This window comes from Equus asinus, chromosome 3 (genome assembly GCF_041296235.1).
Source record: "Equus asinus isolate D_3611 breed Donkey chromosome 3, EquAss-T2T_v2, whole genome shotgun sequence".
In the NCBI taxonomy this organism is placed as follows: Eukaryota; Metazoa; Chordata; class Mammalia; order Perissodactyla; family Equidae; genus Equus; species Equus asinus.
Genome location: NC_091792.1, coordinates 7,081,655 through 7,103,562, shown reverse-complemented (window position 1 = coordinate 7,103,562; position 21,908 = coordinate 7,081,655). Strand labels below are relative to the sequence as shown.

General features: G+C 40.2%; 1 protein-coding gene across 14 annotated transcripts in view; it reads right to left on the bottom strand.

Moving 5' to 3' along the window:
- The window catches only part of ALPK1 (alpha kinase 1), a 106,451-nt gene that overhangs the window by 52,408 nt on the left and 32,135 nt on the right, over window positions 1-21,908 (bottom strand). For 4 of the 14 annotated variants that reach the window (XR_011501848.1, XM_014840049.3, XM_070504595.1 and 1 more), the window contains 3 exons: window positions 20,594-20,738; window positions 5,770-6,001; window positions 1,322-1,476 (listed from right to left, as the gene is read on the bottom strand). Coding sequence is in view for 12 of the 14 variants with exons in the window: in XM_014840049.3 (XP_014695535.2) it covers window positions 1,322-1,476; window positions 5,770-5,890 (276 nt within the window). In the remaining 2 variants the exon portion in view is untranslated. Of the gene's footprint in view, window positions 1-1,321; window positions 1,477-5,769; window positions 6,002-15,448; window positions 15,807-19,694; window positions 19,884-20,593; window positions 20,743-21,908 lie in introns of those variants that run through there. The other 10 variants (XM_070504591.1, XM_070504596.1, XM_070504588.1 and 7 more) reach the window with 7 other exon arrangements.

Genomic DNA, 21,908 nt, shown 5'->3' with positions numbered 1-21,908 from the left:
ACAGAGGAATGGGCCCCACAGGAGTCACAGCCAAACCACTCACTGGTCTGTTCCCCTGGGAGAGCTAATCTCCCTGCACCTTGATTTCCTCACCTGTAGAATGGGGGTGATAAAGGTAACAATCACTGGGGGGCTATTTTGAGAATTAAGGGTGGTGATGCTTGTGCAGGCAGCCTGCACGCTGCATAGAGATGTACAAATTACAGTCATTATCCCATCCATCCCAGTGCTCCGCTAATACCAAGCACGCTTATTGAAGCCCCCTGGCTCTCCACTGCACTCTTCCAAGGATCTGATTCTCTTTGCCTGCAATTTCCAGTCTGCTTCACCCCAGTCTGTTTGGGAGTTTTTGGGGGGGATGGGTGGGAAAGGTGGGGGTTTTACTGTTTCTAAAGATACTGTTATGTGTACTTAGATCAGGGGATCCCTCCTGAATTTTTGTTTTGACAGGCGAAGACGATATCTATACGATATCTATACATATATCTATGATCCCAGAACACATTCCCATGTAAACTGATAAACTAAAAATTGTAGGGTATTGTCACTGCTTATAACGCCTGGTCTCCAGACAAATACATATTTTTATGTGAGAAAAAATACATATAAGCTGTTAGACTCCCTTCCTTGACAAACATCTGAGAGAATGTAGGTAAAAAACAATGCTACCAAAAAGGACAGCGGCACTCCTTGGGGCATCCCCAGGGCCTAAGCCTGAAATCCAAGCCTAAATGCGAGGTCAGGTGCTATTCTTGGGGCCCACTCTTATCGGGGAGGAGGTGTCCGTTTGATGAATTTGCAATAAGAGAGTTGAGGCATAAGCGCCTCAGTGACTCTGACTTGATGCTCCCTGACCAGCCTGCATCGTGAGAAGAGGATCCCGGGTCTGGGAAGGGACATGCCAGACTTTGACAGCTTAAACAGCAGGTCACGTTGATGAAACAGGGATGAATTTATTTTTTAAGCTACCCGACTTTTAGAAAGGAGCATTTCAAAATAAAAATGCTATGAGGCAAGGCAGAATCACACTACTGCTCCTGGCCCACCAGGGATCCGTAAATATGTCAGGATGACAGGTTGCTCCATAGACCCACTGACCACCCTTCTTCACTTTTCCTTGATTTGGCTTTCCAACAGACGATCTCATGGGCAAGCAACGCTTTCTAAAAGCTATTTCCCCCACATCAGTCAATCTGGCAGAGCTGACCATAAGGGTAGGGGCTGTCTGATGCTTCTAAGAAATTTAATCTATTAGACCACTTAGAGGCTAAACGCCTCACTTGGGGGGAGTCAGAGGCACAGGTGGTGTGGCTCTTCCTACCAGTAACGGCTGCAGCCCGGCGCCAATCACGTCCTGCAGGTTTGTTTTGTCCTCTGGGCCCACGGCTTGTTTGTACTGCCACTTTTCAGGCACGAAGGGCCACTTCATTTCCTTTGCCTCCTGGATCAGGGTCCTTAACTCGCTGGGGAGTGAAGCTGAAAAGGTCAGAGTTCAGGTAAGGAAATTGCAGTCAAAGAAAAGGCAGTTGAGTTACCAATGTTATGATGAAGCACCTCAGCAGCCAAGATTTTTTTCCTCCCTCTCGCTGGCTGCTCTAAGCTGGCAGTTCAGACTCACAGAATAATAGCGCAAAGCTATCTGTCAGGGTGGCCCCCTGGTCTGCTGTGCCCTACAGGTAAATTGGGGTAGTCAGGCATTAAGAAAGGGTTTTGGCAGGAAGTAAAGCACTTCCGTGACTATGTCTGCATGAAGAATCAGAGAAAGGAATGAAGGAAATATTATTCTCCCTGTAAAGTGAGAAAGGGGCTGAGATGGATGGCATGTGGGGCTTGTGGCAGCTGGGCGACGCAGAGTCGGTTTGTACGACCTCTTTTTACTTCTCCAGGATCGCACCTCGCCTCGTACTTTCACTGTGGACTACATTTGAATATAGACCTTGAATACAAAAACCCAAATGAAACTGGAAATGGTATCAATTTATTCTGAAATGACTTTATTTCACATTGTAGACATATTCAGTCTCTTTATGGGCACCAAGCCTACTTAAACAGGTCCACAATCTCCTATCCAAACTTAGGAAACCCCAAACGCTCTGGAAACTAGAAGGTTTTTTCTAGAGATTGGCACTCAAACCAGCCTTGAATTGACTGGAGGCTGTTTATAGTCTTCTTTGTCCTACTTAGTGATATTGCTTAAAGGTTTTGCTGCAAAAATTTTAATGTTTGCCTACAGATGCTGCCCCAGCTTCTGCTGGAATGTGAATGCAACAGATAGTATTGCACCATATTATCTTCTTAACATTTGAAAACTTCTGAATTCTGAAGCACACGTGACTCCCAGGGTTCTGAATAAGGGATTATGGACCTGTATATATGACTGCCAGCTACAAATCTAGGTGCTTTTTTTGCAGATATCTCAGACTCAACCTATCTAAAACTGAACTCGCTACCTTTTCTCTAAACGTTTCCCTCTGTCTTCTTTATTTTGAGGAATGCTACCATTCTCTGAGTCACCCAAGTCTAAAACTCGGGAGTCAGTCTGGACTTTTGCTCTCTCTTCCTCCCGAAACCTAACTGGTTATCAAATCCTGTGGATCCTAAAATCCATTCCCTCCTCTGCATTATCCACAATTCTTGTCTGAATCACTGCTCCCTATCTCGCCCCACCCACTCCATCTTCCACATCGCTGATCCCTGTTTTGCTAAAAATAAGATGGAGCAGACCATGGCCCTGCATAAGATTCTCCAATGGTTTTGCACACCCCGTCCTTGCTGTTTGCATTGCCCTCCCTCAGCCTCTCATGACCAAGCTCAGGCCCACTGAGTTTAGCTTTCAATGCAGCCATGGCCACTTCTTGTCAGCCTGCCATGACCTCCCAGTGGGATTGAGATGCCCTTCCTGAGTGCTCCCAAGCCCACATGTGCAGGCGCCTTTCAACGTCCATCACACTGTTCTGTAGCCACATCTGGCCTCTCATGGGCTGTGAGATCCCTGAAGACAGTCATCATGTCTTATCACTTTTGTAAATCACACCATGATGAGTAAAACAAGGATTAGTCTTATGTCTACATGAGACATACTAAATAGGGCAAAAAAGAGATGTCAGAGATAGTGAAAAACTAAAAGAAGCGAAGGGAGAAACGTAAGGAAATCTCCTGATGGGGAGGGACTGCTTGGCATTGAGGGGATATCATATGGGCCACACCAATAAGGGATCTGGACTGACCACTGAGGATGACTTACAAATATCACCCTGAAGTCATCCCCCCACCCCCATTCAGCAGCTCAGAGCTACTGAGCACCTGTGCACAACAGCACTCCTCCAATGAAAGCAGAGCTGCAGGGTTAGGGACCTATGTGCTCACCATTTGCTGGAAAGGCTGGCTCTCGTACCATCGCTGACATAGTTTCAACCTCTGAAAATGTTTCCAATATATATATAGGGGAAAATTGTTAAATGATATTTCTAAATAGGTAGGAATAGGATGACGATTCAGTCCTATTTGCTTAGGACCGTCCTAGGTGGTCCTAGTTTAAGGCACTCCTGTTTGCCCTCAGAGGTGTCCCAGTTTGACTGACAAATTATTCCTTCACTCTGTCTATGAGGGTCAAGCTCAGGAGTCAACCGAGTAGTCAAATGACAACAGAAATGTGATTTCTGGATTCCTAGAAATTCACCATACTTCGGCACTGAGTAGTTTAAATATTTTCAAATTTCTTCATAATGATGGAGAAAATCTATTCTTTACACCCGAGTTTTACCTCCTCCACCCCACCCTCTTCCTAAGGTCATGCCAGGATGTGGATACGCCACGGGGCATACTGAAATAGAAGATGCCTCTGAAACACGTTTTGAAAATATATCTATGTTTGGATTTCATTTCCTTGTCTATCTCTGAGGAACTTGCTAGGGGTAGTCACCCATGCTGGCAAGGACAATTTCTAAGGGAAAAAGATGGGGTTGAGAGGAAGAGGGGAAAGGATAAAAACCACAGTGTCTGTGTCGGAGTCTGCTAGCTTGCCCTCTGCCATAAACGACCCTGTACTAATGTGTTTCTCTTGGAGCACATGTGGTGGTAGCTGGTGGTGACACCACCTGCCCCCTGGAGCTGCTCAGAAACCACCTGTGTTCGGGCTGAATCCAGTTGTGCCAGTAGCGCTCGGTGGACCATGCAGCAGCCAGGGGATCGTTAATGCTGTGACTATCTGTGGCTCAGCCTAGGAGTTTCCTCCCTGCCTGTGTATGGGCTTCAGCCAATGCCCTCGGTCAGCCCTGACTGGGCAGAGCCACCTCTTCCTCTCTGAGCACTTACTTCCCCAAGCAGCTTGCCTGAAGGCCCGTGGCTAACTGAGTGATTTTGCAGCCGTGATTTGCCTTCTCTGGAACTAAACTGATTATTTCTCCTAGTCTGTGGTACTTGGGAAGAAAATGCTACCCAACTGGGGGCTCAGAGTCTTCACTGGAGACACACAAAGCTTAAAGGAATTGGGGCTAAAAAGACAAAGGATGCGATGTAGTAAAAGGACAAGAGAAAAACTTCAGTGGAAGTAACAGAACAGAACACACTGCCTCTGGGGAGAAATAGGACCAGCACTCGAGCATTACTGGGGGTGCTGTGTACCTGCTGGTACCCGACAAAGGGCTGACACCCGCCAGTGTGTGCTCAGGATGACCAGCACGTGTAACTGGCAAGTCAAGTCACACACTGGTGTATGTGGCTAGTAAAGAAAGAAAATACCTAAATTCAGGTGGTGAAACGACGGGACACAGGACATTTTATCTTGAAAGGAGCGCAGGTTACATGAATGACAGGTTGCAGAAGATTAAGACTTCTATAGGCACCTAAAAGCACCTGCATATAAGAACATGGGAAAAAGAGAGTCCAAAACCTTCCCCATCACATAGTCACAAGGACAACAAGGGAGATGCGGAGTGGATGTTTTGTATGGGAATCTTACTTCTGAAAGGAAAACAAATCCCTAAAAATACAAGAGGAAAATGTTAAAAGCACATAAAAGGGACGCACTTGTAGAAATGCAGGAAAATTTATTCAAATGCTAAAAAGAAATCTAAGGAAAAAAGATTGCCTCTCTAAAACTGGCTAACGAAGAAATAAGAATTGCTTTAACTTTCTAAACTCTGTGACTGAAACTTCCTAAACGATGACTCATCTGAAACTATGAATGGCACAAACTATGAAATGAGCAAAAAGACAAGTTCTTAAACCCTGATACTGATGCAGAAAGTATTTATGAGTATGAGCGGATTTATTTTACGAATGGCATGTGAATATAACACGAGAAATATATTGATGATTAAAAAAAAAGAGATTGGACTGATGAGATGACATATTTATGGAAACCGTAGAGGTCTATGGAAACTGATGAGGCACAAAAGCCTGGTTTGTAAAAAAGTACGTGCCACCATTCAGAAGTTGCTTCAATTTTTTAATAATTGAAATTTACGTGCACCAGCCCACTTGGACCCTTTGTTCTTCTTGAACTAAACTGTTTCTTGTAGCCTCATGTTTACTGAAGCCTAAAATTAGAACTGACAGCAATTCACTGCAACAAAGTGGGCTTCCTCCCCTGCCCGTCCGCCCGCAGCTCATGTCCCATTCATGCCCTAGAAATCCACTCATCTCTTGGTGGTCATCTGCCAAGAGAAGAAAAATAGGGCAGAGATGAGAACGTGTCGTTCAGGCTGGGGAGAGGAGAGTGGACCTGCTGGCTGCCCCTCCCCCCAGTGCCTCCAATCAGGACCTCACCTCTGCATCGCTGGTCCTCGCTCTTATCCACCTCGGACACATCTGACGCCTCCAACAGAAGCTGGTCCAGTATTTGCTTGCACTCTTGCAGGAGCACAACTACAGCTTTCTGATTATTCATGATGATTAGCCTCCCCTGATGATGAGTCGAGTGTCCCTGGGTCTACGGTGATCAATTACCAAGGAGAAGACATCGATTCTCAATAAAAGAGTCCCTTCAAGGCCGTGGTACCTGGTGAACAAAAGAGGGGGAAAGATGATTAACTGAAGCGTCATCAATTATCTGTAAGACTCAAGCAGGGAGAGATAATAGGGCAAACACATGAAAATACATGACAGCCCCTGAGGACTTTATTAGGGGAGTGCGTGAAATGACTCCAGGCCTGGTCTCGATGGGCAGCACCTCGAAGGCATCGGAGAGCAGAAGGGAGAGGGTCCTGGGGCAGACCCCGTTATCCACGGTGAAGTCAGTGGAATTGCACGGAGCCAAGTGAAATTAGCATACCCTATGACTTATGTATCTTCTGCCTACTTCACATTGGTGCCTCTGGATCCCAATGGCACCACACTTTCTGCCTCTCTGGACGTCTAGAGGAAGCATCTGTCTAACAGCGCTAATATTCAGACACAAGCACATGGTAATATGAAGTTTACCTCTCATAACCCACTCCTGATTTCCCCTGTGCAGTATTCTTTAAGGTATTTAGCATCATACAATTTGGACCAAGATAGGCAGTGACAGATGCCAAATTTAAAGCTCTTCACTGTCAGGCACAGTGTTAAATAAAATACAGAAATGATAACCCAGAAAATCCAGTTTCCTAGATCTATCATATGGATGGCCCTATCATATGAAGGATGGATCTACATATGTTCCCATCTAACGTATATATCGTTGAGAGATTTCTTACGTAAATACAAGTATATTGGAAGGCACTATTGCAGTCAATTTTAAGTTATTGCAGTTATTTTAGGAACAAAATCACTCACTGACAGTACAAAAATGCCTGACAAATAAATGCCAAAAAGTTATTTGATTAACAAGTCTTTTTGTCTTTCTTTTATTAAAGAGCGTACATTGTGAACAAAACAAAGGAAGCTATTCTCTTTCTGAGTTTGCCAGAACAGATAGTGGGGCTGCTGTCTGGTTTAGACCCTCTTGTAAGGCATGTAGAATTTTATTACCAAAGCAAGAGAATCTGAAAGGGAAGAAAGTAATAATTATATGGATGGCTCTACTCCTTCTGTCTCCTAGCTTCTCCATGCAAGGAAGTAATCATGGAAAATATTAAAGTAGTAAATTATTGTGTTGGTGTTGGAGTAAAATGTGCTTTACTACCCAATGACTTCACTTTAAGAAGTTGTTTTTGAATTTGAAACAGCAAGAAAGGCTTTTTTTCTATCTTTCTTCTATTCTGTGACTTAACAGGAACAGAAAATGAAGGACAAGCTAACTGTGTTATCTAAATTTTGTATTTTGCGTTCTAGCCTGCCTGATACATTCTGTATGCTTTGAGTTTTAAAGCACATGTACAGGGTCGGCTCCATGGCATAGTGATTAATTCTGGCATGCTCCACTTTTGTGGCCTGGGTTTGAGGGTTCAGATTCCAGGCGCAGACCTATACCACTCATCAGCCAAGCTGTGGTGGCAACCTACATATCAAATAGAGGAAGATTGGTACAGATGTTAGCTCAGGGCTAATCTCCCTCAGCTAAAAAAGCCAAAAACAACCTCCCCCCCAAAAAACAAGAAAAATACACGTACAAACATGCACACGCTTTACACAGAACTGCCAAAGCAAAGTTTTAGGATGCTCCAGGTTTGTTTCATTAAAATAACCATGTATTTGTTGATGAGCAACACAAGCAGGGTTCTCGAATACAAAATCCTTGTTACTTGAAAGAGCATTCACATAAGTGAGATCGTGAAGAGTTAGTGCTGGAAGAATTTGAAGATAAGTATAAATTTAATCTCTTTTCTGGTTAGGTGTTTCAGAATGTATTCCTGCATTCATTGGGTTGTTGGGCTAAATGGATTTCAACGTTGCTTTTAGCTCAACTGTTTATAAGTCAATGTTTTGTGATATAAGGTGGCCATTAGCTTGCCTTTCTCACTAAAGAACTAAGCAGTAAGGGCTGATCAGGGAGCTAAACAGGGGACTAGAGTGAGCAAGAGGCCATGTAGCAATGACATCCCATTCCCACCCTACCTGCAGCCGGGGGCTAGAATGGAAAGTTAGTGTGGAGACTGAGAAATGCAGTTGATTGTTGAGAAGGTTAAGAATAAACTTTGCTTGGGACAAGTGTGGGTGAGTGGGACACTCATTTTTCTTCAAATCCTAAATTAGAGTGAGAAGGGGATTCTCATTCCTGGGATCCTTTTTTAGGACTTCACATAGAAAGAGAGGTAGAATAAGAAAATAAGAAGAGCTCATGCACAAAGGAATAAAACTGCATTATAATATAATTTTAACAGCACATCACCCATCTGTCTAGAGGCTTATAGGAATGTTTTACTGGTTCTGTATCATCCTCTTAAGGTAGGAAGCAGTCTTCCGTTATACTGGCAAATTGAAATAAACTTTAACTGCTCCGTTTCTATAAATGTTTTAAGCAGAGACAGTATGTAGTAACGAAAAGAGAACCTAGAAACAGGAATACTAGTACACATAATAGTGCTTAGCAGACATTTGTGGGCTAATTCCACTTCATTCTCTATCTTGTACTATTTATGACACCTCTGAGATTCACTTTTCCCATCTGTTGTTTGAGAGGTTGGTGGGAACCGTTGTTAAGATCCTTCCAGGTCTTCAATTACGTTCTCAGAGCTGTCCTGATAGACTAGGTTGTCTATTGCTGCATTTATTTACTGCAAAATTCCTGGCTCTTTTGAGAACACAAGCATAATACTTTTAGATATAGTTTTCTCTGTGGTTTAGAAATGTTGGCTTGAATCTTAGAGGTTGATTACTAAACAAATATACATCTTTGCTTTTGTTTCCTCACTTGAAACCCCAATTCCTGGTGTACCAGATCATAAATGTCTTCCCTTTGTCGAAGTGCTGTGAAAGAGAGAGAAGATGTGTGGTTTTGTGAGGGCAAAGGACAGGACTCCACTTAACCATTTGGGTAAGGCTGGGGCAGGTCAAGGGGCCTTTCCCTGAGGATGTGACACCTGAATTAAGGTCTGAAAGAGGAACAGAGCTTAATGAACTTAAAATGGTGGGGAACAGCCTTAACATAGAAGGAACCACAGAAGGAATGAAAGAAGGCCAGGGCGGCTGAACTAGAGATAAAAGGAGAAAATTGATAGGCAGTGAGGTTGGAGGGGTAGGCAGGGGCTGTACAGGCCCCTGCATGCCAGGTGAGAAATTTTGTGTTTACCCTCAGAGTGCTAGGAAACTACTAGAAGCAGGAGTAACGCGGCTAGATATGCATTTGGAAAAGATCCTTCTGTTTTGGCTGTAGTATGTACTGGAGGTGGGAGGAAGAGGGTGTCTGGTGACTGTGGGTGAATCTGTTAGGTACTTATTGCAATAATCCAGGTGAGAGATATCAGGAATTTGGACCAGGACGATAGTATTAGAGAAAGGGAAAATTGGACAGATTTGAGAGCAGTTTGGGGGAGCAAATACAGTATTGGTGTTGGTGGATATGAATGGTCTTAAGGATGAATCCCAAATTTCTGCCTCACCAAAGCTCAAAACCCAATGGATGATGCTACTTTGGGACAGGGATCATAGAAGAGATCTTCTAGGGAAAGACATAAATACATCTTATATTTTGTATTTCTAGCAATAAAGAAAGTAAGGAAGATAAATCACATTGTCCAAAATAAGCAATCAGATTTTAACCAAGAAAGCCTTTTTAAAAGGGCAGAAGAATGTCCACAGTAATTAATGTTTGGTACTTGTGACTCCCCAGAATGTACTGAAGATGATATTCTTTATTCTTTTGAAAGTTATAGCATTTTCCCCTTTCCCTGTAGAATTTAGGAGAGACAACAGGAAGAAAATACTGTAACATGAGAAACACTTTGGAATCCAACCATCTGTCCAGACTTGTATGCTTCATTGTTAGCATAACAGAGGCTGGAGCCCAGGAAATTTTCCTTCAGGCAACAGGACTGCTGGAAATTTTGGTCAGCTTCACTTGTGAAAGAATCATTTTCAATTTCAACACATATCAGTTTTTGCCCCCCTGAACTGTGGCACCCTGTGAGCTGTACATTATTTCTAAATTGAATAATGGAAGTTTCCCAATACTTTTTGTAATCTATGGATCGTTTTTTCTATTTTAAAGTCCCCCTCATATATATTTTCTTAAAAGTCAAATAGAAAGAGGCCAGAAAAAGCAATCAAACATACAGACAACAGAATAACACTAGACACCCCGCAAAGTAGAATTATGCACTCCCTGAGACACACACGAACACACACAGCCGAACGGCCATGTGGTCATACATTCTGTATTTGATTTTGACATATGTATGCTTTAGTTTTATTGATGACCCAGAATTTAGCTGAGTGGCTGAGCTATATATAGGACAATTGATAAATCAGCCATCATTAAAAATAAAGAAATCAGGAGATTATTCAAAGCCCCATTTCTTTTGGCCTTTGTGTTTTTTTCACTGGACAATTAGTCCCTCTATTAGGGGGTGAATGAGAGAAAATAAAAGAACTCCAAAGGTAGGCCATGGTCTACCGGCTGCCACCTCTGTAATATCCACCAGCAAGCTAGTCAGAATCCCTAAGCATGAAGATGTGGGCAAGCATAAAGAAGTATAAGAGATGGTCTGTACTATCAAGGAGTTTACAATATAATCAGAGGAATAAAAGATAAACACATAAAAAATGAACTACAGAAGGCATATTACAATTACAATTATATTCCAAAAGCTCAACTTAAGTTATCTTTATTGGAATTCAATTAATGGTTGGTTATATTTATAAGCAAGCTCACAGAGCTCATTTAATTCATATGTACATGAATAATTATACTAAAAATAAGTTTTTATCTACATTCAAAATCACTTATCATATTGTTTTTGTGAGAAAATGTATTCTGGTCTCCTATATAGAAGGACAAGAAGATGTTTCTTCAATCAGACCCCAGCAATGACAGTCCAACCTTTTGCACCCTTTCATCCTCCCCTGAGCAACCACAGACAAATTCTGACCCTATTGTCTCTTGTACTGATTGGTGGTGGAAGTGGAGAAACAAAAGGAGAAAGGGAAATCTGATTGGAGAGTAAAACAACTATGGGGCTTGAATAGATATTTTTGGGTAACAGCCATTTGTTAGCATTTTAAAATTGCATAAAAAGGGAGAAGGAGAAGGCAACTTCTAAGTCACCAAAAACATAAAGTGTAGACTTCTATTTCTAACAGTATGGAAGACCATAAGCCCTGGCCAACACTTCTGCTGAAAGCAACTGAGAATGCTGGGCAAGCATTTAAAAACCTCTAAAATGCATCAATGGAATGGCAAGACATGAAGGACTACTCAGAAGACAAAAACCAAGTAAAAGCTGAAACACAGGGCCAGCCCCAGTTGCCTAGTGGTTAAGTTCAGTGCACTCCACTTTGGCAGCCTGGGTTTGGTTCCAAAGTGTGGACCTACACCACTCATCTGTCAGCGGCCATGCTGTGGCAGTGGCTCACATACCAAAAAAAAAAGAGGAAGATTGGCAGCAGGTGTTAGCTCAGGTCGAATCTTCCTCAGCAAAAAAAAAAAAAAAAAAGCTGGAACCCAGAAAGTTAACCAACACAGAAGCTAGCATCTTCCTTGAATGTATTTGCCAAACACTGTGTGCTGAAACTTTGGTTTTCACTATCTTTGAGTGTGGGAGGATCAGAAATAAAACCAAAGGCCTACCAAGGTGGGAAGTATAAGAGGAGACTGCCTCCCTGAATAAAACTGAGATCCTAAAAGGTTGCACTACAGTGCAAGTGTGGGCTAAAAATAAATCCTCATTCTCTCCCCCAACTTCCCAGGAAAACTGCCTGTGGCAAAACATGCTACTTCATGGAGGAAAACAAAAATTTTTCCTGAGAATGTGATGCCACATGGTCCACAAAACCTCTAGTTGATGATTATTTTAAAGTAAGTTATTTTAAAATAATCTTATGTTCTACTTTTCTCAGGCAACTGGTGGAATGAAACATAATCTCCTCTAAAGGAATCTGACTTCAATCCAAGCTTCAAATAATTCCCACCTATAAAATACTAAGAAATACGAGCTCCTGGTCAAAGCTCACAAAATGCACAAGGTAAGAAGCAATGAGTGGAAGCAGAAACAACAGATGGTAAAATCAGACCCACAGAGACTTTAGGCAATGGAACTATCAGATATAGACTATAAAATATACGTGTTTTGAACTGGAAGTGTATTTTGAATGTATGAATAAAGAGCAAGAAACTATAAAAAGGTACAAACAGATTGAAAAAGAATTAGAAGAATTTATAGGAATAAAAAATATAATAATTAAAAATGTTAAATTCAATGAATTGAATATATTTGACAAAATATAGCTCAGGCTGAAAATAGAATTTTTGAACTGGATGATAAATTGGAACGTATCACCTAGAATGCAACAGAAAAGACAAAAGAATGGAAAATACAAAAGAGAGGTTAAGAAACAGGGGAGATTATTGGAAAAGGCCTAACATATGTCTAATCAGAGTCCTAGATTGGAAGAAGAGCAGGCAGCAGAAGAAATGTTTGGAGAGATAATGACTAAGAACTTTTAAAACAGAAGAAAAACAATAATCAAAATACTCATAATCGCCAAGCAGGATAAATAAACAAAAATCCATATCTAGAAATATAATGAAACTAGGGAACACCAAAGACTTGAGAAGATCTTTAAAATAGCCAGAGAGAAAAGACAGATTACCTTCAAAGAAATAACAATGGATTTATTGCTGGCTACCTAAAAGCAACAATGGAAAACTAGAAGACAATGAAAGCATATCTTCAACATGCTGGGGGGTAAACTCTGCAAAATAAAAATACTTAAAAATAAACATCAGTTGTCCCTTACTAAACAAATCTCTAAAGTATATACTTTAGATGGAAGGAAAGTGATCACAGATGAAGGGTCTGAGATTCAAGGAGAAATAGTAAACAACAAAAGTGGTAAGTTATTGGTAAAATATAAACAAACATTGATTACATAAAGCTACAACAATAACAATGTCTTATGGGTTAAAAAAATACACAGACAAACACAAACAACGTTTATGTCAGGAGGAGAGTTATTGACCTTAAAGTGTTCTAAGGTCTTTGAATTGGTCAGGAGGAGGGGAGACATTAACTTTAGACTGTGATAAAATTTCTAAGATAATCCCAAAAAGTTGAAATAAAATATATAACTTTGAAACTAGTAGAAGGAAAAAAGTGAAAAGAAACAAAACAATCTAAAAGAAGACAACAAAAAAATAAAATTAAGAAATAAAGTTCTAAATAACTCACAGGTCAAAGAAATCATAATTATGGAAATTAGAAAATATAATGGAATGACAAATACTACATATCAAAATGTGTGGAATTCAGTCAGAGTGGAACATAAAAAAGTAAGTGTTAGGATAAATATGAAGCACAAAATAAGATGGTGAAAATAAATTTAAATATATCAGTAATTCCAATAAATATAAATGAACAAAATGCTACAGTAAAAAAGACATAGACTAGATTAAAAAAATAGCTACATGGATTTAGTTAAAGCATAAGAATACAGAAAGGTTAAAAGAATAAGCTGGAAAAAGATACACCAGAAAAAAAACTAAAAGAAAGCTGGGATAGATAGCTTTATCAATATCAGCCAAAATAGACTTTAATACAAAAAGCATTAGCAGAGATAAAAAGTCCCTTTACAATGACAGATGGTTCATTTCACTAGAGAGGTATAGCAGTTCTAAACTTGTATGCACCTAGTTGCATAACTTCAGTGTATATGAAACAAGAATTGAAGGAATCATAAAGAAAAACATGTAAATACATAATCATATTGGAAAATTTAACACACCTCACTTAGAAACTAATAGATTAAGCAGACAAAAAAAAATGAGTAATGATATAATTGATTTGATCAACACAATTAACAAACAAACTTGATCTTACAGATGTTTATGAAGGAACATACCCAACAATAGCAGAATATACATTATTTTCAAGCACACCTGGAACTTTTATAAGAATTTAACAGCTACCTCAGCAAATTTCAAAGATTAATATATACAGATAACATTGTATGGCCAAAATGCTATTAAGTTGGTGATCAATAACAAAAAAGATGACTAGAAAAATCCTTATATAAATGAAAATTAAGAAATCCTCTTCTAGGCTCTGTGGCCGAGTGGTTAAGTTCACACGCTCCGCTGCGGCGGCCCAGGGTTCGGATCCTGGGCGCAGACATGGCACCGCTCGTCAGGCCACGTTGAGGCAGCATCCCACATTCCACAACTAGAAGGACCTGCAACTAAGATATACAACTATGTACGGGGGGGGGGGGGTGTTTAAAAAAAAAAAAAGAAATACTCTTCTATAAAAACGACAAACAAACACATAGAGACAGAGATTGGATTGGTGGTTACCAGAGGGGAAGGGGGTAGGAAGGAGGGGCAAAGGGGTAGTTAGGCACATGTGTGGTGATGGACTGTGATTCGTGTTTGGGTGGTGAACATGATGTAATCTACCCAGAATTCAAAATATATTATGATGTACATCTGAAAGTTATATAATCTTATAATCCAGTGTCACTGCTATAAAAACAAAAATTAGAATTAAAAAAAAAGAAATACTCTTCTAAATAACTAACAGGTCAAAGAAGTCACCATTATGAAAATTAGAACATATTATAATGGAATGATAAAAATTATATACCAAAAGGTGTGGAATTCAGTTAAAGTGGAATATAGAAGGAAATTTAAAGCCTAAATTCTTATAACAGAGAAAAAAACATGGAAAGTTAATGAGTTAAGCTCACATAACCAAAAGTAAGGAAATGAATAGAAAAAATAAACTAACAGAAAGTATAAGAAAGTAAATAAAGGTAAGAATAGAAATTAATGAGATCAAAAACCAAATATTAATAGGAAGATCAACAAAATAAAATTCTTTCAAAAGACCAATGAAATTGACAAACTACTGGCAAATTTGATTGAGAGATAAAGAGAAATAAATAGAAAGAATTAGAAATCTTGGGGGAGGCATTACAGATGCTGTAGAGATTTTTAAAAAGCTAATAAGAGAATATTAGAAACATTTCATACGAATATATTTTAAAACTTAGATAAAATGGGCAATTCCTGTAAAAATATACCTTACTTAAAAGAAAGCAAGAAGAAACAGAACACATATGATCTTATAATCTTAAAGAAATTCAATCAGTAGTTGAAAAATCTTCAGAAAACACACCAGGAACATATACTTTTACCAGCAAAATTTTACCAAACATTCAGTGAGCCAATACATCCAATCTTGTGCAAAATATCCTTGAAATCAGCAAAAACATGGCTAAAAAATGCAATTGAATAAAAATATACCATTAACAATGGAATGAAATTTTGTTATAATAAAAAATAATATATATGCATTTATGTATATATAAAGTATTTAAGAATAATTCTAATAAATATGCAAAACTTTTAGAAAGATATCATAAAACTTACTTCATTGAAAGACATTGATGAAAATCTAAATACATGAGGAGGTATCCCACGTTAATGGCCTGGAAAACTCAATATTATTAACATATGGATTTTCCCCAAGTTAATCTTTCTTTAACGCAATTCCATTCAAAATCTCAACAGCTCTGAGCGTCTTTGCACGTCTTTGTGTGTAACCTCACAAGACGATTCTAAAGTTTAGGTGGAAGAACAAAGTTCAAGAATAATCAAGACATTCCTAATGAAAAATAACAAGGGAGGAGAGAGAGAGTCATACCAGATGTCAATAATTAGTATAAAATTACATTAAATGATACAAAAGCTATTGACACTAGGATAGACAAATTGACCTTCTAAATAAAAGACGGAGTCTAGCAAGAGACCCACATACACAGGGAAACTTGATTTATTACAGAGCTCAGTATACGGCATTGAGTCAACTGTTATTTTAAAATCAATACTACTAAGATTAAAGACTTAAATGTGAAAGACAAAACTATGCAAATTCTAAAAGAAAATACTTAAAAAAGCATATCTTCATGGCCTTTGGTTAGGCAAGAATTTCTTAAACACTTGCAAAAAAAGCAAGTCATAAAGGAAAAGATTGATATATGTAATTAATTGGAAAGATGAACTTCTGATTAGTAAAATGGCACCATAAAGAAAGCAAAAGACAAGTAACACACTAGGAGAAAGTATTTGTTACATGAGTAACTGGAAAAGAATTTCCATCTAGAATATATAAAGAATTCCCGTAAATCAATGAGAAAAGGACCAACTAAATGGAAGAAAAAGAATGAGCAAAAGACTTGAACAGACACTTCACACAAGGAAGCATGAATGGTCAATGAGCATACGAAAAGTGTCCACCCTCATTAGTAATCAGGAAATACAAATTCAAACTACAATGAAAAACCATTCACATCTTTTTTTTTCTTTGGTGAGGAAGACTGGTCCTGAGCTAACATCCGTCGCCAGTCTCTTGAGGAAGATTGTCCCTGAGCTAACATCTGTGCCAGTCTTCCTGTATTTTGTACATGGGACGTTGCCACAGCATGGCTTGATGAGCAGTGTGTAGGTCTGCGCCTGGGGACCGAAACCATGAACCCCAGGCTGCCGAGGTGGAGTACACAAACTTAACCACTACGCCACCAGGCCGGCCTCCATTCACAACTTTTTGATTGGAAAAAATTTTAAGTTGAATAACAATTGTCAAGAACAGTCAGGGTTAGTTAATCCCATCCACCACTGTTGGATCCTACAGTTTGGCATTTTCCTGTAAAATCAAAGATGCACACACAGTATGACCCAGTGTCTTCTCTTAGGTATATATTCTAGTTTAGAGAAACTCTTAGACCTGTGTCTAGGGGACATGCATAAGAATGTTCACAGTGACACAGTTTGTAATACCAAGCAAACAAAAGGGAACAATCCATATGTCCATCAATGGGAGGATGGATTAGAAAATTGAAGTATATTCAGACACTGGAATAGAATAAGCAAATAAATGAATGAATTACAGTTATGTATAACAACATGGATGAATCTTAGAAATATAAAAAGCAAGTCACTGGGGTTGGCCTCAAGGCCGAGTGGTTAAGTGCGCGCGCTCTGCTGCAGGCGGCCCAGTGTTTCGTTGGTTCGAATCCTGGGCGCGGACATGGCACTGCTCATCAAGCCACGCTGAGGCAACATCCCACATGCCACAACCAGAAGGACCACAACGAAGAATACACAACTATGTACCGGAGGACTTTGGGGAGAAAAAAGAAAAAATAAAATCTTAAAAAAAAAAAAAAAGAAATATAAAAAGCAAGTCACAGACGAATACATGTATAAACAATATTATTCATAGCTAAACAATATTATTATTAATAATAATATTAATAAATAATAATATTAATATTATTACAGGGTACAAATATATATGGTAAAATTACAAAGAAAAGTAAGGGAATGATGAACTAAAAATTCAGAATGGTGGACTTACTGAAGGGAGACTGAAGAAGACGGGAGGGAGGTGTGTGCACACCAGACTTCAAAGTAAGTGGTACATCCTTTTACTTAAATTGGTTGATCTGTGGGTATTCATCATGTTCTGTGTGTATTACATCTATTTTATAATTTTTATCTATCCGACATTTAATGAAAAAATTAAAAAGGATAAAATGGAAAGCCAAGTCTAGGAGTATTGCATCAATATCTAGGAGTATTGCAAAATAGGTAATAAATATCAGTTCCTGCCCTTAAGATTGGAAGCAGTGATTCCATTGAGAGACAGTAAAAGACAGAGCACTTCAGAGCAAGGAGGGGCACTTGCACAGCGATTTCTCAAGGGGTAGGATCTGGAATAGTTGAAGGTGGAAGCCAGGAAAAGAAATCTAGTTGGGGACTGAGGGGAGCAGAGATTTCAAGGAGGAGAGCCTCACCTTGTGTTGGGAATCCATGAATAAGCAGAGGCTACTGAAATAATTGATGAGACAGGCAGTTTGAAGTATTGGTTTAACAAACACTAGATTGCCAAGAAATTCAATTTATCTTTTCATTCCAATTATAAAGAAAATGAAGGAGTGTGCTACGATTTTGAAAAAAGAAAAACAGATTTTAGGGAATTCTATAAGTGAAAATGAAGTTCTTTGCTATGGCTCTTTCACATCAAGATTTCCAGGCTGAGGGCCACACCTTGTTAAAATGAGAGATCAGAGGCCAAAGCTGTCCCTTCCCTCAGTCTCTCTCCCCCTTGGGCCCCACCCTCTCCAGTCCCCAGCAGCTGAACCTGTTTATCAAACTTGACTGCGCAAGAAAGTGCAATGAGAGTGTTCCGGGTCACAAATGGGTTACCTGCCCGCCTCAGGAAGAAAGAAGAGGAAAAAGAAAGGGCCATCAGTGAGGGGACGGCTGCTCATTCTCTCCGGCTACGGTTACCCACTCCATCAGCCATGGTGACATCTGACGAACTATGAGTCGGGCCCCCATGGCTAGAAGAGCCACATCTCAGGTCAAGGTGAGTCAAGCTTGCCATCTGGTCCTGCTCAAGGCCCCTGTACTTATGACTTCCAAATGGTCCTCCCAGGAGAGTTTTCTTTGCATTTCTGCATCCCAAATGAGAGAAGAGTACTCACATATACTGACTCCATATGTCCCTAAATCCAGAGCCGCCATCATACTGGAAAGCATTCATAGAGCAGGAAAAATTATTTTATAAACTTTGAAGGGCCTTTAATCTGAGGAGTATCCTCTGGGAAGCAGCTATTATTCACCCAAACTCTAGGTAAAGAATTTGAGCCATGAAGAGGGGTGAAGAGGCAGAAGGAGGTTGAGTAACTTGCTGAAAGACCCAAGCAGAGATCACAATAAGAATTCAGGGGTTCTGACTTGTCCTCAAAACACAGTTGGCTTCCCATTAAATAGATATCAAAGTTCTGGAGCAAAGCACAGTAAGCATCACTTTGCTGAAAGAGACATAGTTCTTCTTAAAAAGAGAACTGTCTTTAAATGAAGAAATGGAGTAGTTTGTGCTGCATCAGAGGAGGCAACCGAAATGCTCTGTTTACACCTGCAGTCAGGATGGCAAAGCTGCTGTCTCCAGGGACGAAGTAGGCGCCAGTCCAGACGATGTGCGGTATGTATATGGAAAAGGCGTGCAGCATACTATGATGTAAAATTGCCGGGGCTGTGAAGCATTATATGCTTTTGACAATGCCAGCAAATGTGAGGATGAAGGTTAATTTTGAAACAAAATATTTCCCAATCTGTATTTATAATTCCCACAGCCAAGAAAGTTATTTTGCAAAGAACCATGTAGATTTTGAAGTTAGAGACAGCCCACAAAGGAGCAGTCTATTTTGGAGAAAAGGGACGAGGGGGTTCTGAAATTGCTGGGGGAGGAAAATGGAGATATTGATATGAAGAATCGCAGCTTTGCTGTCTAAGTCATCCATAGGCAGCCAAATGAAATCCATGCACTTTGCAGTCAGGGTTCTTGGGTTTAAATTTCAGTTCTGCTATTTGCTGGCTGAGCAGCCTTTGGCAAACATGTCTCAGTTCCCTCATCCGTAAAAAAGGGACAATCATAGCACCAATCTCACAGCGTGTTACGAGGATCAATTGAATTAAAATATGTAAAACACAGAGAACATTGCCTAGCACGTGGTAAGTGCTTTATAGCTGTCAGTTACTGATATCAATAAAACTTTCAAGAAATAAAATTTCGTTTTTTAAAGGGTCATCCAATTTCTCCTTACTTTACCTTATTTGGACTCGGTTTCCCTGTTGGCTTCATCAGTGTTTATGGTTTTTAGGAAGAAAATCGCTTGGCTATGCAAAGTCTTCAGGTCCTTGCTATTTTTCCCGTATAAAGCCAGGTCATAATGGGATTATCCCCTGAATAATTCTCCAGATACACATTCAGTTGACAAATAGAAACTCTGTTAGAGAACTGAAATATTATGACCTGTTAGACATTTGCAGGAAGAAAGATGTGAGTTTTATTTGCTTTTTAAAAAACCTTAACCCCAGGCCCCTTGGTTCCATCAGCTGTTTGCCTCCAGCACACAGCCGCCCCTCTGTCTGAGGTGTCAGAAAAGCGAGCTCGCAGTGGGGAAGGAATGGAGCGTCCACTGGATTACAGATCAGAGACACCTCCAGCCCCTCGTCTTCTTCACTCTGAGACACACAAAGTTCTTTACTTGTTTCATACTTAAAATATCCGGGGCCCCTGGGGGCGGCCTCTAGACCGGGATTGGCCGACCACACTCCCGGGCTGACATAATGCAAGTCCACCATGTGGCCATGTGATTCACACAGTGTGTGGGTGTCACTGGCAACCATGGGTCTTGGCAGGGAGCCTCCTGCTGGCCTGGGAACAAGGACTGTGGACTTGCGTTTCCCCAAGTGGCAGGCGACTGTGACGGAGAATCGCTCGGATAGCCGCACTCTTCGAGTGCCCAAAGGCAAACGTATCATTCAGTGGGGCAGACACCCTCACGCCAAAGCACTGCAACGCAGTGACCACTACAGAGGGCCCAGCGGCAAGGGGCTCTGCAGGACGAGGCGGGCACGGCAGGGTTTTACTACTCCTGTGGGATCTTAAGGGGGAAAAAACGTCTATAAAGAAAAGATGGCACATTTAAGTTTTTGTTTACTTACCTCTTGATGCGGCTCCTAAGCAGTATATGCAAATGCAGAGTCCTTAACATGGTTCATCCTAGCCAAAAAGACTTGCTCAGAAGCCAGGCCTACTTCTGCTCTCGCGGTAACCGGCAGGCAGCTTCCGGGCCGTCATTGCATCGGGCTGACTTGGAAAATGAGGACAGTTTCAGAATTTCAGGATTCTACACTTTGTGTAAGAGTTCCGTTATTGAGTCAAATGCTGCTCAGTCACGGAGCAAATGTGCTGAGCGGGTCAATCACCTGATTTGGGGGATAACTTTATGGTTTTTCAGCCACTTCACTCACTTTCTTTGGTAGCTCCTGGAGCGGAAGGGCTCTCATTTGCTCCTTTCTCTAATAAGGAGGATGGAGATCTGAGACTCAGTGTTAACTCTATTCTTTGCTTTTAGCTAATGAAGGAATATTTGCCAGTATAGAACTAACAGTGATACAGAAGTTTTTTTTTTAAACGAGTAAATCAAAAGAGGCAGTGAAATACATTAGCTTTTACAAAACTCGTGACTGGCAAAAAATAATTATTTGTTTCCCACCATTTCCTTAATGCTTGGCCTTCATAACTAACTTAGAGGTTTAAAATATAAAATAATATGTACTGTATTTGAAACTCCTGAAAGGTAGTTAAGCATTTACTGAGTATCCATTATATACTGTTCTTGACACTTTTAAAGGTTACCAAGAAATAGAATAAACAGTTCCAACCCTCAGAGACAACCTCATTGGGAAGTAAAGTAAATATGTAACCCAACCCAAGAAAAATTCCAAAGCCACAGTCCGACCCACAGGATGAGTTTACTTAAAGTTAGACAAGTTGGAGAATTCACTGGATCCTTCCCACTGTTACAGAAGGAAAGGCATGCATATTGGGTCTTGGCAAAAGAACATAGAAGAATTGGGGTGATTATCTTGCTTTTATAAGATCACAGTGAGGATGAGGAAGGTAGCAAGGAGCATGGATCCTGTTTGAAGAAAGTGAGAAGTTCGGTGATTTGTCCAGTTCAAACAGCAACTGACAGGGATTATCTGCAAGAGTTAGACCCAAGCTTCTAGATGTCCATTCCACTGTGGTTTTACCACTCTGTGTCCTGGGTCCTTTGGGATAAGAAACCAATAATCACACTGAAAACCAGGATGTATTTCTTTGGTAGATTGTTGATTCTATGACAGAAATGTAAATTCCGGTCTGTTTAAAGAAACAACTGTTGGGCTTGAATCTCAAATTTTAAAGCACTGAAATAATAATTGCTGTGTTTTTCCTGGGGAGAAAGTATCCTGATTTTGACCTGATTCATGC